The sequence below is a fragment of the Plectropomus leopardus genome, chromosome 19 (genome assembly GCF_026936395.1).
Source record: "Plectropomus leopardus strain MGB_pleo_1.0 chromosome 19, ASM2693639v1, whole genome shotgun sequence".
In the NCBI taxonomy this organism is placed as follows: Eukaryota; Metazoa; Chordata; class Actinopteri; order Perciformes; family Serranidae; genus Plectropomus; species Plectropomus leopardus.
The window spans coordinates 2,581,630-2,597,610 of NC_142194.1; the positions used below are offsets into that span (position 1 = coordinate 2,581,630).

The 15,981-nt window shown below is 37.5% G+C and overlaps 1 protein-coding gene across 1 annotated transcript; it reads right to left on the minus strand.

Annotated features, from left to right (window-relative positions):
* Positions 1-2,670: 2,670 nt before the first annotated feature.
* Positions 2,671-5,308, minus strand: oxld1 (oxidoreductase-like domain containing 1). The gene is made up of 2 exons (XM_042507786.2): positions 5,109-5,308; positions 2,671-3,798 (listed from the first exon to the last, which is right to left on the minus strand). The coding sequence occupies exons 1-2, from the start codon at positions 5,157-5,159 to the stop codon at positions 3,421-3,423; spliced, it is 429 nt and encodes a 142-aa protein (XP_042363720.2). The 5' UTR covers positions 5,160-5,308; the 3' UTR covers positions 2,671-3,420.
* Between the last annotated feature and the right edge of the window lie 10,673 nt (positions 5,309-15,981).

The following is a 15,981-nucleotide window of genomic DNA, read 5'->3' on the forward strand; positions in this document are numbered from 1 at the left end:
AAATTACAATAATTCTGTAAAAATAAATTTAAAAATAGAATTATACATATAGTTCACTGGACAGTTTTCATTCGCTTTTAGAAAAAAAAAAAGTATTCTAAATCTACTAATCTCTTTTTTACGTCTCTCTTGTTAGCTTTCCCGGTAACACCATCTTCTTCGGTGCTCACGGTTTCGGTAAAATTAACAGAATTATTAAATTGTGGAGAATCTTACCAAGTGTAGTATATTCACAATGACAAAAATCCAAAAATTTAAACACATATACATATTTTTATGTGTGATCTAAGCAGCTAACTAACAGTAACTCCAGCAGGTAGCCGACGACCGGGTTTTATAAATCCAAAGAACTTGTATAAAACTGAGCTGTGTGGTAACCGAGCGAGCCTCTAATAGAGACAGGCCGTTATTTGTCAAAATGTGTCATCACAGTGGCGAGTAGAGACTGTTTGTCTCAGCGGGACTGTGCTTTTATTTGAAGTTTTACAGTTATATAGGCCTTCTGTAATCCTGTCTGCAGAAAATACTAGAAAACTGAGCCGCACTAATGAAATGACTGACGTAAGACCATCAGATAAATGAGACGATACAGCGAAGACGATGTTGATGCAGATTATAGATGGAGGCTTCCTGAAAGGTCCAGTGTTTCTTTCTCTCTTTGTTACGCAGTCGCCTCACCATCTGCTTCAAAACCCTCCGATCCTCCTGCAGGAGTCTCTCCCATCATCCTAATTAACCCTCTAACGCCTGGATCAGCATCACTTTTCTTGCTGCATTCAGACACCTGAAACTGGCATTTAAGGCTCCGCAACCTGAGAATATTAGTTTGATTTTTTTCAAAAACACATGAAAAACATAATGAGAAGCTTAGCAAGAAATGTCCGGAAAAGTACGCACACAAAAAAAGTAAAAGGCTGGAAATGATCTCAAACTTAGCTGGATGGGATTATTAGAATCATCAAAAAATGTTCAAAAAAACACTTTTAACTGCGTATTCAAAATTAGTTTTTTTTTTTGTTTTGTTTTTTTAGCATTTTCTTGGGGTTATTTTCTTTTCTTGTTTTTACTATTTCCTTTTTCTTTGTTTTTGCTTATTTTCAGGTAATTTTCTTGTAACTTTTTACTAATTTCTTGTAAATATATAAAGACATACATATATATATATTTATATATGTACAATTGTGAAAAGAAAAAAGACAAAACATGAAAAACAATTAAATGACCTGGAAAAAAAGGTCTAAAAAATTATATTAATCCTGTAAATAAATAAATAAATAAATATCTAAATATATGATTATGATCATTAGAAATATTTTTTGGACATTTTTTCCCCCAGCTTTTTGAAAATAATTTTCTAAATCTACTTATTTCTTGCAATTAACAATTCTCGCCAAGTTGCTCATTTAAATGAAAGGCATCAGAATACAGCACATGAAAGAGTTAACAGCCTCAGTAACCTAAAGCTTTACATCAGTGAGAATATGACACACTGGCATGATGCAGAGTGACACTCTGCAGCGTTGGCATCAGCAGTAATCTGTCCCGAGAGTTTTCCGTCACGTGGCGTCATTGGCTGTATATGATCGTCTGTAATCCTCCCATCAAAGAATAAGTGTGTGTGGTGGAGCTGCCCACTGCGTAACGAGGACTTACAGGGCATCACTGTGACCACACGACTGCCGCGAACGCCCGGGAGATCAGGGTCACCGTCACCTCAGAGGCCGTTCAGACGGCGGCCGGATTCACCTCAGCTGACGCCATCCATCAGGGCGTTACAGCTTATCTGCAAGAGAAGAAGAAGCTTCTTTAAGCAAAATCTCACTTATAAATGTATATTTTAGTCTCATTAATTCAAAATTACATAATGCACATTTCATCAGTCAATATTAAACTTGTTTACATGTATTCTTCATATTAGGGTCTGCTTTAATGTTACACACACTCGAATCGCTCTGCACACAAAATCAAGCTTCAAGAAATATTATACATGATTATTTTCTACTTTTCTTGAGTTGTTTTTTAATCCAACATCAGTGCTAATGATAAAACCAAATATTCATTAATTTTCAGGATTTTAACCCTTTAAATTCAAAGTTTTTGCCATGATGCTACTATGTCTTTAGATTCAAAAAAAAAAAAAAAAAAAAATTATTTCCAATATACTACATTCGTCTTTTTGATTATCACAGTCTGGGACATGGCAATGATTAGAAATATATTTTTATTACTTTAAATATTTTTTAAATATTTCTTATCACTAATGTTCATTAATATGCTATGTCCCTTTTAAATGAACATTAAAATAATTCAATAAATAAAGAAATTTACTTGTTGCCTTTCTGCCCATGCAGTATTTGAACCAGTTTGCTCGGGTTACAGAGGATTAAATACTTGTGAAAGGCGTCTGAAAGCAGCCAAAGAGTGACGTCGATCCGGGTTTGAGAGGGTTAAAGGTAACACATTCTTAAATACGTTGAAAGATTTGAAGTGTTTTGTCTTGAAATGACTTGTATATTACTATTACAGTAAATACTCAGTGACACACTCTGGACTGATGAACAGGTTAAGAGGATCAGCACAAACATTTTATCCTCATATGGATCGACACACAGCTTTATGTCGACGTGGCGCCCTCTGCTGGCCAGAGAAAAACAATACTCTAACAGTTCATGTCATCTCAGACAAAACATTTAATTAACAAACAACCCTAAACAAGACATTTTAAATACATACTTAAAATATTCTCTTAAATATAATAAAGCAAATGATTGGTAAAGACATAAAAATATACTTTAACACTTCAGTTCAAACTTCATACAAACTCATAAAGAAAATAAATGTGCAAATGTGCTTTACGACTAAAAAACAGGATCAACAAGATACTGAATTAGGCTTTAAAAAGGTAGCAAATGTGGGCAAATTAGACGCATGATATCAGAAATCCAACACGTCAAACTCCTTACACAATAAAGCAACAATGGATGTGACAACAATTCAAGTTTTCCTGAAGGGGAACATCGTGGAGCCTGTCACTCACACAGTGAGTCGCCGAGATCTGCGAACAACAGACATCACGAAAACAGGGAGTTAGGAAACGGGAGCAGTCAGACACTCAGACATGTTTAGAAGAGCAACAGTCACACGGCCAACATTTGTTCTGAATGATTATTTCAGGCAGGACTGCGGATTCCTAAAAATCAGCAGCTGCTTTTGCTTTTTTTCGCATGCTCATTTTGTTGCTTGTGGCAGTTTTGGGAAATGTTCTGCAGACGTGAATCGTGTGACCTAAAGCGGGAGGAGGTGAAAAGGTGGAGGTGAAGATCTGTTCCTGGAGTGTGTTATAATGTGCGTACACTCAGTCACTAAAAGATTCTTCCTTCTAACGCCGCTCACTTCTCTCCGTCCACATCAGTGAATCCATCATGTCTTCTTTAAGAGCCTGATTTCCATCTTCAGGTAGGTTTTAAGGTTCTCATCCAGGACGTTCTCCTCGATAGCAGCGAGCGCCCGGTCCCCTCCGTCGTGGTAGTACGCCAGCAGCTGCTCGGCGTGCTCGATCCACACGCAGTTGTGACAGCCACTCATGCAGCAGTGAGTGGGAGCGGGCGGCGGGCCCTGGTCTGGAGTCCAGGAGGACGCGGTGCGGCTGGTTTCGGGTTCAGTGCAGGAGTCAGTCAGTGCGGGAGGAGCAGCTGAACCCGGTCCAGCAGAGACGCAGCGGTGCTGATTTCTCCTACACAGCTGCACCGTGCAGCGATAAGACTGATGTCTCATGTGCAGCAGGGACAGCAGGCACAGCTGGAAAACAGGAGAAAATAATGTCATTAATTAGAATGAAACTTTGAAAACTTCTAAAATGTTTATGAAATTAGTTTTTTTAATAGGTTTAAAAAAAAAAAAACCTAAACAGAACAGGCTGTCCACATTCTCAAAGACGTCTCAGATTAAAAACAAAAAGAAAAAAGATTACATGAAATCAATAATATTTATAATATAATAATAATTAAAAATGGAAATGAAAATGGATAAAGGGAAAAAAACACACCATCTATATTAAAAAAGGCAGATACATAAATATAGTTTCTACTTATTTATGTAGGTAAGTATGCATGTATATATACATACATACACACACATACATATATATATGACTACTAACATGCCGAATTACATTACATTACATTTGCATATTTGTCTTGTATATTTGTTTTTAGTTTTTGCCTTTTCTATTATTTCCCAGATTTTTAAAAATTAATATAAGTTTTTCTGTAAAAAATATATTTCTTAAACTTGTTTTCTATGCAAAACATGTACGACAACTTATCCTTTAGGGTATTATATTTATTTTGTAAAACAATGTTTTCTATATATTGGTATAAGGAATTCTATTATCACTTAATGTATAATGACTTTGATAACTCTAATAATGATAATAATAATAATAATAATAATAATAAGACACTGGAGACAGAAAGGGACTCTTGAGATTTGGATGCATCCTATTTGCACTTTGCTGATGCAATATTGCAAATCTTACTGCTGTGGGCTAAATAAAGGAATATATATATGTGTGAGTGTGTTCATGGTGATATATATATTAGTTAAATATTTTACTCATTTCACCTGCAGTGTCTCCCCTTTATTTTTGGGGAACCCGCTGAGTTAAACATGTTAAAGTAATCTTATAAGGGAAACGTATGTGAATCATACAGACTCTTTAATCAGTTGACTTCTCGAAACCGAGAACAAACACTCAAAGTTTCAATTTCAATGTGATTATTAATCTAGAAGTCCAAAACCACCAAAATATATATAAAGTGAGAATAGAAACAACACGGTCTGTATTATGACTGTTATTAGCACAGTCAGTATTATAGTATTAAAATCTTGGCTAACTTTAACTATCCAAAAATCCTTCAACTTCATGTTGCTACCCTGTCTTCACCCTCGACCCACAGTCGATTACAGCTGTTAAAACGCTATAAATAACATTAAATATATAATATTACAAACCGGTGTTAACAAAATTAAATGTAACATTTGGGTCAAGAAAAGAATGCTAGTTTGTTAGCTTCACCGTTAGCTTCACTGTTAGCTAAGCTACCAACCTTTTGTAAAGACACCGACGACCTCACGGCGTTAACACCCAAACACAGCATCGTCCTAGTAAATATGAAGCTCCGTTAAATGTCTGTATAACTCATTTTTCTCCAAACTTAAGATTTCATAACGTTTCTTCCTTCTGAATGTTATATGAACGGCATCTTGCGGCTAGTGGCGTCACATTATATTTCCCTGATGACCTCTGTGTGTAGTTGTAAACAGAAACGCTGATTGGCCGACAGGAAAAATCGTGACCAATCAAATGGCTCAGTTCTGATTTTTAAACCAATGGGAAGCGGAGAATGGTTCCTGGGGCGGGTCCCTGAAAATATGACGAGCTGCATTTCCAGTTTCTGACCAGCAGGTGTCGGTGTCGTATATATATATATATATATATATATATATATATATATATATATATATATATATATATATATATATATATATATATATATATATATATATATATATATATATATAATAAAATAATGTTTAATTCTAAAAAGGCAAACACACAATTCATATTAAAGGATAACATCTATTATTTATATGAATAGTATAACATATGATACATGTCTATAACTTAACCCTCCTGTTTTGTTCATTTGTAATTATAGCAACAATATAATATTCAGTCTACCAAAAATGATCTGACACAAAACAAAACAAAAAAATCAGGATAAACATTGTTTGAACCTTATTACAAATTATTAACACTTCAATCAATATTAAGTGCAATGGTGTTATTCACCTCAGAGAGATCATGGCAATTTGTTTTTGTTTGTTTGTTTTTTTAAATGAAAATTGAAATTACCTAGACAAAATATATATATTTTAAATTTCTAGATTTAGATGTTTCTTTTCGTGGGATGGGAACTTATGTCTTACATTTGTAAAGAAACAAATGGACACTTCTGTCACTCCAGTATCACTGTCAAACAGTACCTCTGTGATATAAACCATCTTATTTTTAAAGTTGATTATAACAATTAAGTCCAGCAGCAGAACAATCATGCATCATAAAATATGCTGCTACTTAGATTCATGTTTGCTTTGTATTGTTGCCATGCACCATTTAATTGCTCTGCAGATTGTGTGTTTAATCAGCATCATGTTCGCATGTCCTGCTGAGTACTTTTCCATCGAGCAGCACTGATCAGCAGAAAGGAGAAGACTAATGCTGCAAATTTAATGTCTCTTGTTATTTCATGTTTTGTCAAATCTGATGACTCTCGACTTGACAAAATCTAAAAAGACTTGACTTGTGTCTTCAACTGGACTTTAACTTTGTAGATTCGATTGGTTTTATATCCTCTCTATGTCCAGAGATAAACCCTTCAAAACCTGAGTAAATTGGCTTGATTTCTTTCCAAAACATGGAAGGGTGACGAGCAGCTTAACAAGAAACGACCCAAAACTTAGCAAGAAATTTGTAAAAAGTTATAAGAAAATTACCTGAAAATAAGCACAATAAAGTTGGAAAAAGCAAAATACGAAATACGAATTTCTGGATATTTTCCCCTTGTTTTTTGTATAATATCTAATAACCCCACAGCAAATTTTGCAACTTACACTAATCTTTTACAAGGCATAAAGACATCTGAATTCAGCAGAGGAAAAGGGATGTCAGTCCAGGAGCATCATGATATGTTTAGGACTCAAAACACAAAGTTCAGGACTTGGACTTGACTCAGGACTTCATGAATAAGACCTGAGACTTTCTTGTGAGTGCGGACAATGACTCGGTCCCCCCTCAGGTGGAGGATGTGTTTCTGATACACCTGTACTGAAGGTGGGATCATATTTTGGTTGTATAATGTAAGCAGAAACTATTATTTAAGACAGTTGTTGCCTTGAGGTTTTTCACTGGCCTGGATTTGGATGAATTATGTGTCACTGAATGAGCTTTACAGAAACTAAAGCAGATTTGGTTTGTGAACGAATCCTTTATGCTCCTGAGTGAAAGTAAAACCTCTGATGTCGTTTTTCTGCAATTTCTGAAGTATTTGACCCACGCACTGATGCATGACGAGGTGCGTGTGTTTATTAAGAAGTGTGAGCCTGAGGTCCCCGCAGACCTCAGTGTTTGCAAGCTGCGTCCATGGTAACGCGGTGTGGAAACACGGCAGCTGCTCAGCCTGGCAGCAGATACCAGGTGTGTGGTGGGGCATGCTATCTCACCAGAGGCCACGCTGTGACTTTACCCCGAGGAGAGGTTCTGCCGCAGTCACGCTTCATAGAAACTCAGACCTTTTATTCAAGCACATAAAGCCGACCACAACTAAAGGCTGCAGATATGATTCTGAAAGAACAGATTGGACAAATAATCTCTGCCGAGTAACAAACAGAAGGAAGCTGAGCACAGTTTTATTGGCCTCCATGAGTCAGTTTTTATCATTATCATAATAGATTAAACAGAGTTTGAGTTATCAGGAGGCTTTTCTTCAGGGTCATATTTCAGCCATATGTAAGAGGGGCGGAGCAGATTTTACTCTTTCATGGAGTGACATCATATTGTGGATATACTGTAATAAATCACTTCCTGTCAGTTATATGTAGATATAATGCTATGATGTCAGATGTTTATGTTTCATATCATTTTCAGATAATGAGGTAAAAGTATGTAAAAGTGAGTAAAAACCTCAGATGGTTCTGAATACACTTTATTTTTGTTTTGCATGTCTTTGCAGTGGTCGTCATCTTCTTGTGGTTTTCTGTCTTTTTATGTGTTTCTCTAAGGTCAGTTTGTGTCTTTTAGAGACACATTTGTCCTTTTTTTGGATGTTTTTGATGTCTCTTTGTAGTTCCATTGTATGTATTTGTTGTTGTTTTGTGTCTCCTTGAGGTCGTTTTGTGTCTCTTTGTAGTTCCACTACAAGTTTTTGTTGTTTTTGTTTTGTGTGTTTTTGTAGGTCCATTGCATGCTTTTGTTGTTGTTTTGTGTCTTGTTGACGTCATTTGTGTCTCTTAGTAGTTCCATTATGTCTTTGTTGTCTTTTTGTGTGTTTTTAATTGTCATTTTGTGCATCTTAGAGGGACACTTGTGTCTTTCATAAAGTTTTGCGTCTCTTTGTTGTTGATCTGCATCTTTTTGTGGTCTTTTTGAGTCTCCTTCAAGTCCTTTCTGTCTCTCGTTGTAGTTTCTTTGCATCTCCTTGTAGCCATTGTGTGTCTCCTTTAAGTCATTTTGTGTCACTTTGTAGTTTTATTGCATGTCATTGTTGTCACTTTGTGTGTCTTTGAAGGTCAATCTGTGTCTCTTTGAAGGTCAATCTGTGTCTCTTAGAGGAATATTTGCATCTTTTTACATCATTTTGTCTATTTGCAGTCCCTTTGCATCTCTTTGTGCTCATTTTGAATCTCATCCTGGTTGGTAAATATGAATTTGAGTGACATTTTGCAGGTAAAGGGCCGGTGTGGCCTCTGACACTTTGGGCCCCTGCAGTCTTTTCCCGGCCACAATGATGACGCACAATTTTAAATGCAAGACTTTGGCACAGCAGTAATCTGACTTTGCTTAAGTAAAGGATCTGAATACTTTATCTTTCTCTGACTGTGACATTGAGGCACACTACAGCAAATAAAATGATCACAGGCGAAAACATATCACATCATATGAAAAAGGCATTTTATTCATGTGTGATGTGATTCAGGTCATGGCTGAGATGACCTGCAGTGTTTGGTGTCACCTTGTGTTGCGAGTATTTCAGTTATGTGAGCGCTCAGGAGGCTGAGGGGTCCGTTTTCCCCAAGACTCTCCTCACAAACAGTCCCCCCTCAGACCCGCGGCTGGATTAGGTTTCTATCAACACCTTTTGCCTTGGAAATCCTGCAGCCTGGCTTCACCTCCGGCAGGCGTTTCCTGAGGGGCCCTTTGCTGGAGGGAAAGATAGATTAAGTCAGGCACATGACAAATACTTTAAGAAAATAAGCTCAAGGGTGGGAAGGAGACTATTTTTATGCAGTTTGTTACTTCTGAAACTTTTCACATGACCCACTGGTTCCCAAAGTGCAGCCTGAAGACTCTCGTAGGCTCTATGGGAACTCCCGGAGGCCTCGCAAGATCCCTTCAGCAGGTCAACATTATTTTACTGCTTGGAAGTTCACATAAGGATAATATTGTGTCTATAAAGATGCCAACTTTACTAATAGCTCTGATAGGGTCATGTTTATTAGTGGCAGAGATCAAGAGTTTTATGTACCAGGCTGTGAACATGTTTATTTCTGCTGTACAGCTGGACATTTTCACACGACGCTGTTTATGAGCCAGCCTCAGGTGGACATTAGTGGAACTGCAGGATTTGATGTCTCAGTGTAGTCTTCATTTTTCAGCCCCTGAAGACTAACAATTACCATCATTGTAAAGCCCTACAGAGCTACTAGCATAGCGGCAAAATTTGGGGACGTTATTGGATCTACAGAAAAGTCATAAGAGAAAAAAACTTCAGTGATAAAGTCAAATGCAGAAATGTTTAAAGGGATTCTTGATATTAAAAAAAAAAAAAAAGCAACACACAGCTCTGCTGCAGCTGCAGGCGTCGTGCATGAGAGGGATTATCTTCATCACTGATAATCCTGGTGAAACCCTGCTGGCAGAGTTTCTAACAACTTGCTGCACATTCAACAGTTTTAGTTTAGTTTTTGTTGGTTTTAATTTCTGTAATGCCAGTCTGGCCCATCCCACACGGGATTAGAGGACGGCATCACAATACAAAGCATGTGTCATCCACTGCCTTTACAGATATTTCCAAAAAAAAGAAAGAAAATAAATTAAGTTAAAAATAATATATTGTCAATATTCCTGAAAATGGGAATAAGAATTTTACAAATTTGACGTTTTTACAAATTTTACAATTTTTTAAAACTTTTCAAATCAACAGTTTACCTTATCAACAAGCTTGTTAAATTAAGAAGCTAATTTAAATATTTCATACTTAAATAACCAACTCAGCCTTTATGCATCATCCATATAACTCAATGTTTGTTTTTTGTTTCTAAACATACGACAACTACAGCACTGTTCCAAACTGAGAGCAGATAAAGAGAGAATTTTAGAAATGCATGAATGTAAAACAACAGTGGTATGTTTAAATGTTTAGTTTCTGACTTCAGAGGTTTGATTTCTCTCTCCTGCAGGGTTCAGCAGAGTCTGGGCTGTCTGGGCTCCTGTAATGTCCCTCTGATACAGTCGTGCAGTCTATAAGAAGTATTTTCTAGCTGCAGCTGTGTCAACACTCTGAGCAAACAGCTCCTCTCAAATCCTTCAAAACACAGAAAAGCAGCAACAAGGTTTTTCTGTTTTACTTAATGTGCTGAAACGCCCCAACGATAACACCTCTGACGACCTAACATCTCTTCCATCTGTGGATCTGCAGGACAAAAGTGTGACGGGCTGCGTTAAACAGGTAGTGGAGAGGTGTTTTGGTGCTCAGGTGTCCTTCGTCAAGGTTCTCCGGCTGACTCACAGCACCAGCTTTGTCCCGAGCACACAAAGACCACACTGTTCATTTAACCAGAGAGGACGGCGTCCCTGCTGCTGTCCAAAAATGACAAGTCAATGATACACCTCAAATGGTGACTCAGAAGTAGCAGAAATATGTTTGTGTCAGGAGGCTGAAACAGGAGAGTGGATGGAGTTTATTAAGAAAACAGAGAAAACTTAAATTCAGATACATTTTTGCTATCGATATTTCTTTCAAAAACATGGGGAAAAAGGCATGAGAAACTAGGTAAAAAAAAAAAAAGTTCCACAAAGTGCACGAAATTAGTAGATTTGGAAAAAATATTTTTTTGAAAGCTAGGGGAAAATAGGGAAAAAAGAAAAACTATATTTATGGCTAATCATCATAATTACAGATTTAAAATTATGTTAAAGAATTTGTAGGATATTTAAATTACTTTCCCTTTTTATATTATATTATATTATATTATATTATATTATATTATATTATATTATATTATATTATATTATATTATATTATATTATATTATAACTTTTGAACTATTTTTTCTTTGCTAATTTTTGGGCTATGTCTTGTCCAGTTGCTCCTCGCCTTCTCCCCATGTTTTAAAAAAGAAAGACAATGTGCTCAGGTTACAAAACGTTAAAAAAGAGGCTGATAATTGCAATAACCTCCATAACACAACTAAGACTTTTCCCTCGGAGGACGAGACGGTAACGAGACAAACGAGGGAGAATCTAATGAAGCACAAAGGCGTGATGAACTGGTCCAGGTGAAACTACAAGAGGTTGTTTATAAAATGCATCCAGTGGTTTTCAAACTGGGGACCACGACACACCTCAGACTGGAGCCTGTAATAAAGGGTTTGCATTGCTGTGTTTTGCATCGCGTGGATATGAAAATGAAGGCGCAGCTGACGCCTCTAATCCTCTAACCAAAACCACTCAGTGAATCCACTCTGTGTTTACCCGAGTACAGTTCAGGCTGCTGGTAAATCATTCTTCTGCCGAGGTCACGTGAAGGTCTGCGATGGCTGAGTAACTCCAGTGAACGTGTTTCTGGGTATTAACACTCACGCTGCTCAGACCTCTGCAGCACGATGTAAAGCCGTTAATGAACTACAGGCTCGGTTTTCTTTCTGGAAACATGAAATAAGTTGAATGTGATGTGAAGTCATCGATGGCCGCGGGGCCGTGGGAGCCTGAGGAGGAGGGGGAGCTCTCTGGGAGGGAGGTGGTGTTATTTTGGAGGGACAGAGGTGCTTTGACACAGACTGTGAAGTGCCAGAGCTTTGAGCTGCCAGCTAAAGTACGCCAGGCCGACTTTATCAGTCGGAGCCTCACCGGGGTAAACAAAAGCCAACGCAGAATGTGGTCATGGAAAATAGCAAAGGGCATTCACTTTAGCGCTCTAATACAAGATCTGAGCTCGTAAGTTCTCACTCTCGTGTGGTCACATAACGCAGCTCGGTCAGTGGCCCCTCGAGGTAAACAAGGTTTGGGCAACCAGACAGTTTCAATAGCAGAAGCACTTTAGATTTAGGAAATAAGATGATTTTACCACCAAATCTACTCTGAGTGCAGGCAAGAAGATAATTTAGCCTGCAAAAGTACTTCAACTTTATGCAACTAAATGTTTTTACCACCAAAACTACCTCAGGTTAAGACAACGAGAGAATTCACCAGAAAAAGTGCTTTAGGTTGAGAAAACGAGATGATTCAACAAGCCAACAAGACAGTTTTATAAGCAAGTAGTTAAAAGTACTCAAAGTTTATTCAGCTGCATGGTTTAACAATGAAAACTACTTAAGTTTGAGGCAAAAAGATGATTTGACCAGAAAAATTATTTTAGGTTTAAGCAACAAAATGGTTTTACTGCCAAACTTCTTAAGGTTGAGATAACAAGACAATCTGGTTTCATCAGCAAAGTATTTCAGGTTCAAGCAACAAAATAGTTTTACCACCAAAACTACTTTAGGCTGAGGCAACAGGATGATTCAACTAGACAATTTTATCAGCAAAGTACTTCAGGTTTGGGCAACGAGCTAATTTTACCAGCAAAAATACTTCTGGTTTAGGCAACAAAAGTAATTTAGTTTGAGGAAAGATGATTTATCCAGCAAAAGTACTAAATGTTTTGGGCAACAGAATGGCTTCACCACCAAAAACTACTCACATGTTAAAGCACCAATAACAATCCACCCATATTTGTGCAGTATTATCTGCATGATGAGTAGTTTTACCTCCTTATGATACTTTACTCACGTAAATGTAAGTGCAGGACAGGTTATAGAATATTTTTACAGAGCAGTACTGTAATATATGTATAACTGACGTGCGTGACTCTTTCGCGCTGCATTGTTATTATGGTTTCTCTGCAGCGTGCAGAGTGTGTGTGTTGTCTCAGAGATGACACGGCGCTCTCACTGAGTAAACAGCGTCTCTGACTGAACATTATGTCCTCTGTGTCCTCTGTGTCCCGAGAACCAGAGCAGCGTTTAAACATATCGCAGACTCCGCAGCAGCTTCTTCTTCTTCTCTTGTCGTTTTGTTCCCTGCACATTATGTTTGTGTGTGTGTGTCAATGACTAATTGGGCAAAGCTCTATCAGCAGGATGCAGGCGCCGGCTTCTAGCACCAATTAGCTCTCAGTGAGACGACTCACACCCCCGACGCTGCTGTTCCAGGAAGCGTCCATATTCCCCCGGACGCACGGCCTCGTCCTCCCACAAGCATTTCAGACGACCCGCTGAGGCTCGCGCAGGCACCGACATGGCAGACTTTATGGCAGGCTTGTTTGTAAATCAGGTTGATTTACTGTTGACAATGTTTCCACATGTTTGATATCAATGTTGTTTCATGCTTTTCTCTATAGCAGTGATACTAACTCAGGGCCCAAATTTGGCCCTCGACTGGGTGCTGGGTGGCCCCACAACCATTTTCTAATTCACAATAAAAATAAAGTTATTCACAGTGAGAATCGTTTCTGTACTTTTATTACACATAAGGTGTCAGAGTGCAGAAAACAACATCAAAATAGAGCTTGATTATAATAAAAGTGCCAGTGGAGACGAAGAGGAAGCAGTGCTGCCAGATTGGAGATGTTATTGTATCAGAGTCTCAAAATTACCGAATTTTGAGGAAAATGATCGTACACCACTCACAGTCACAACAACAAATAGGTTACATTTATAACTTTAGTAAACAAGTATTTAAATGACTTTCTGACACATCTACAAGTTCACCCACTGCGTCAGAGAGAAGCTGTTTCTCAGTCTACACGGCTGACGCAGGGTTTTTTTTTTGAGTATATGAGTGGGAGGGTTCAGGTCACGTTCATGTCATCATGGCCTACACCAAACGTGATTGGCTGTGAGGAGATGGTGTGACAGGTGATGCGTAAACACAGATGTAGCAGCCAGGAAATGAGTTAAACTGAGAGGTGTTAACTGAACTAAGTGCTTATTGTAAGTGTCACAATGGCCGCTCCCACGTATAAGGGGCTCACCTTTCCATTATGGCTTCATAACACGCCTACGTGGCCTTCGCAATTATCGACATTTCAAAAATATCGCTAAAGTTTTGTGCAAATCTGTGATGGAAGCCATAACACCGTCCACCATCACAAACAGCATTTTCTATCAAACAATAAGGAGCATTTTGCATCACGTGCAGATTGTTATGTAATAGTAATCTAACCCAGGTCTAAAATAAGGAGCTGCATGTCCTCTTTTCACCCTGCAAATCCAACATAATACATCAGACCTATTATTGATATCCTCGGTATAATAACCTGAGGTCATAGCTTTTGTAACTCGACATTATCAGTGAAGAAGTGAAATCCTCCCGCTGGACATAAAAGGTGAAAAAGACAAAGAATATTGTTGCATATTTATCTCCTCACATGTGTTATCTGTCCCGCTGCAGCAGCTCTGCAGAACTTTTACTGCTCACATTAAAATGAGAATCAGTGATAAAAAACACAAGCAGGGCCGAAAATAGAGCCGGGACGTGGCCTCAGATCGCCTCCTCAGGAGACTTGGAGGTTATCAGGCCACAGCAGTTGGACTGCTGATAAATCACAGTCCGACCTCTTGACCACAGAGCGTTACCGTGGCAGCAGGCAGACGGAGCCGGCTCAATAAACACACATGAAATATGAGCACGGGGAGGAGATCTGTGTGTGTGTTTGTATGATCATGTCAAGATTACATAAGGTCCTCCAGCACCTAATGATGTTGTAACTGCTGGTAAATGTGATAACTTTAACCAAAAATAAATAAATAAATAAATAAAATAAGATAAAAAAGTAAAATAAAAGATAAAATAAAACAAAAATAAATGAAAAATAAAATAGAATAGAATAAAAAATAAAATAATATTTAAAAAAATAAATAAATTAAAAATATACATATCTTTCCTCTCATCTGTAGTGCTATTTATTAATCAAGAGAGAGTTTTGGTGAGATTTTTAGCAGTACATTATATCATGTGTATAATGTAATTTAATGGAGAGAAAAGAAATGTTTTATTTTATTTAAAGAAATATTTATTTTTAATTTACCTGATATCTTGCATTTCAGTCCAGCATCAGTCTTTATGCTAAGCTATAGATAACCACCTCCTGATTTCAGCTTTGTACGAAACACACAGACATGGCGGTGGTTTTGATTTTCTAACCTCATTAAGAAATCAAATTTCCATTTCTAAAAAAGTTGAACTATTCCTTTAAAGTCTGTACAATTTGTTATTTCAGTCAGAATCTTTTTATTATTTTTTATTGATTTTTTTTAACTTCAATTTTAACATTTTACATCATTTGTGGAATTATTTCTCTTTCATTTTTTAAAGAGTTGTGACTTTATTGAAAAATGTTTAACATTTTAGCATTTTAGCTTTTTCTCTTTACACACCAGAATGAACCGGTTGTCCGACAGTTAACTCAGAGAGGCGGTGAGTCACAGCTGGACGGGTGGAGCTGGTATCAGACAGTAAAAGCAGAGACGGTGGACTCCGCCTCGTAAACAAACGCCTGTGCGGCGGTTTGATGATGAGAACCTGAATGAAGGTTCGTTTAAACAAATATTTGGATGAATAAAGTTTCCCCTGGGTGTGGATGCTGAAGTGTGTTTGAGAAGACGTTCAGTGATTTAACCTTTTTATCAGTTTTCTTGTGCTGCATTCAGACGCCTTTCACAAGCTATTTAACCCTTTAAATCCCTTAATGTTTCAGACCCAAACTCAAACATGAATAAAAGTACGTTGCCTTTAAATTTTAATGTTTTAAATCTTTTTTTCTGATTTTGCAATGCACTTAATGCACAGATAATAATACAAAATTTTGCTTTGAAACCTAGAACCACATCCGATTTCTACTGTTGCATTCAGACGCCTTTCACACGCATTTAAACGTGAAT

Bases quoted from the DNA above. Each gene is read 5' to 3' on its own strand.
- oxld1 (XM_042507786.2), bottom strand. From the start codon at position 5,159: ATGCTGTGTTTGGGTGTTAACGCCGTGAGGTCGTCGGTGTCTTTACAA. The intron at 3,799-5,108 runs GTTGGTAGCTTA...CCTGTTTTCCAG, and splicing joins CGTCGGTGTCTTTACAAAAG to CTGTGCCTGCTGTCCCTGCT.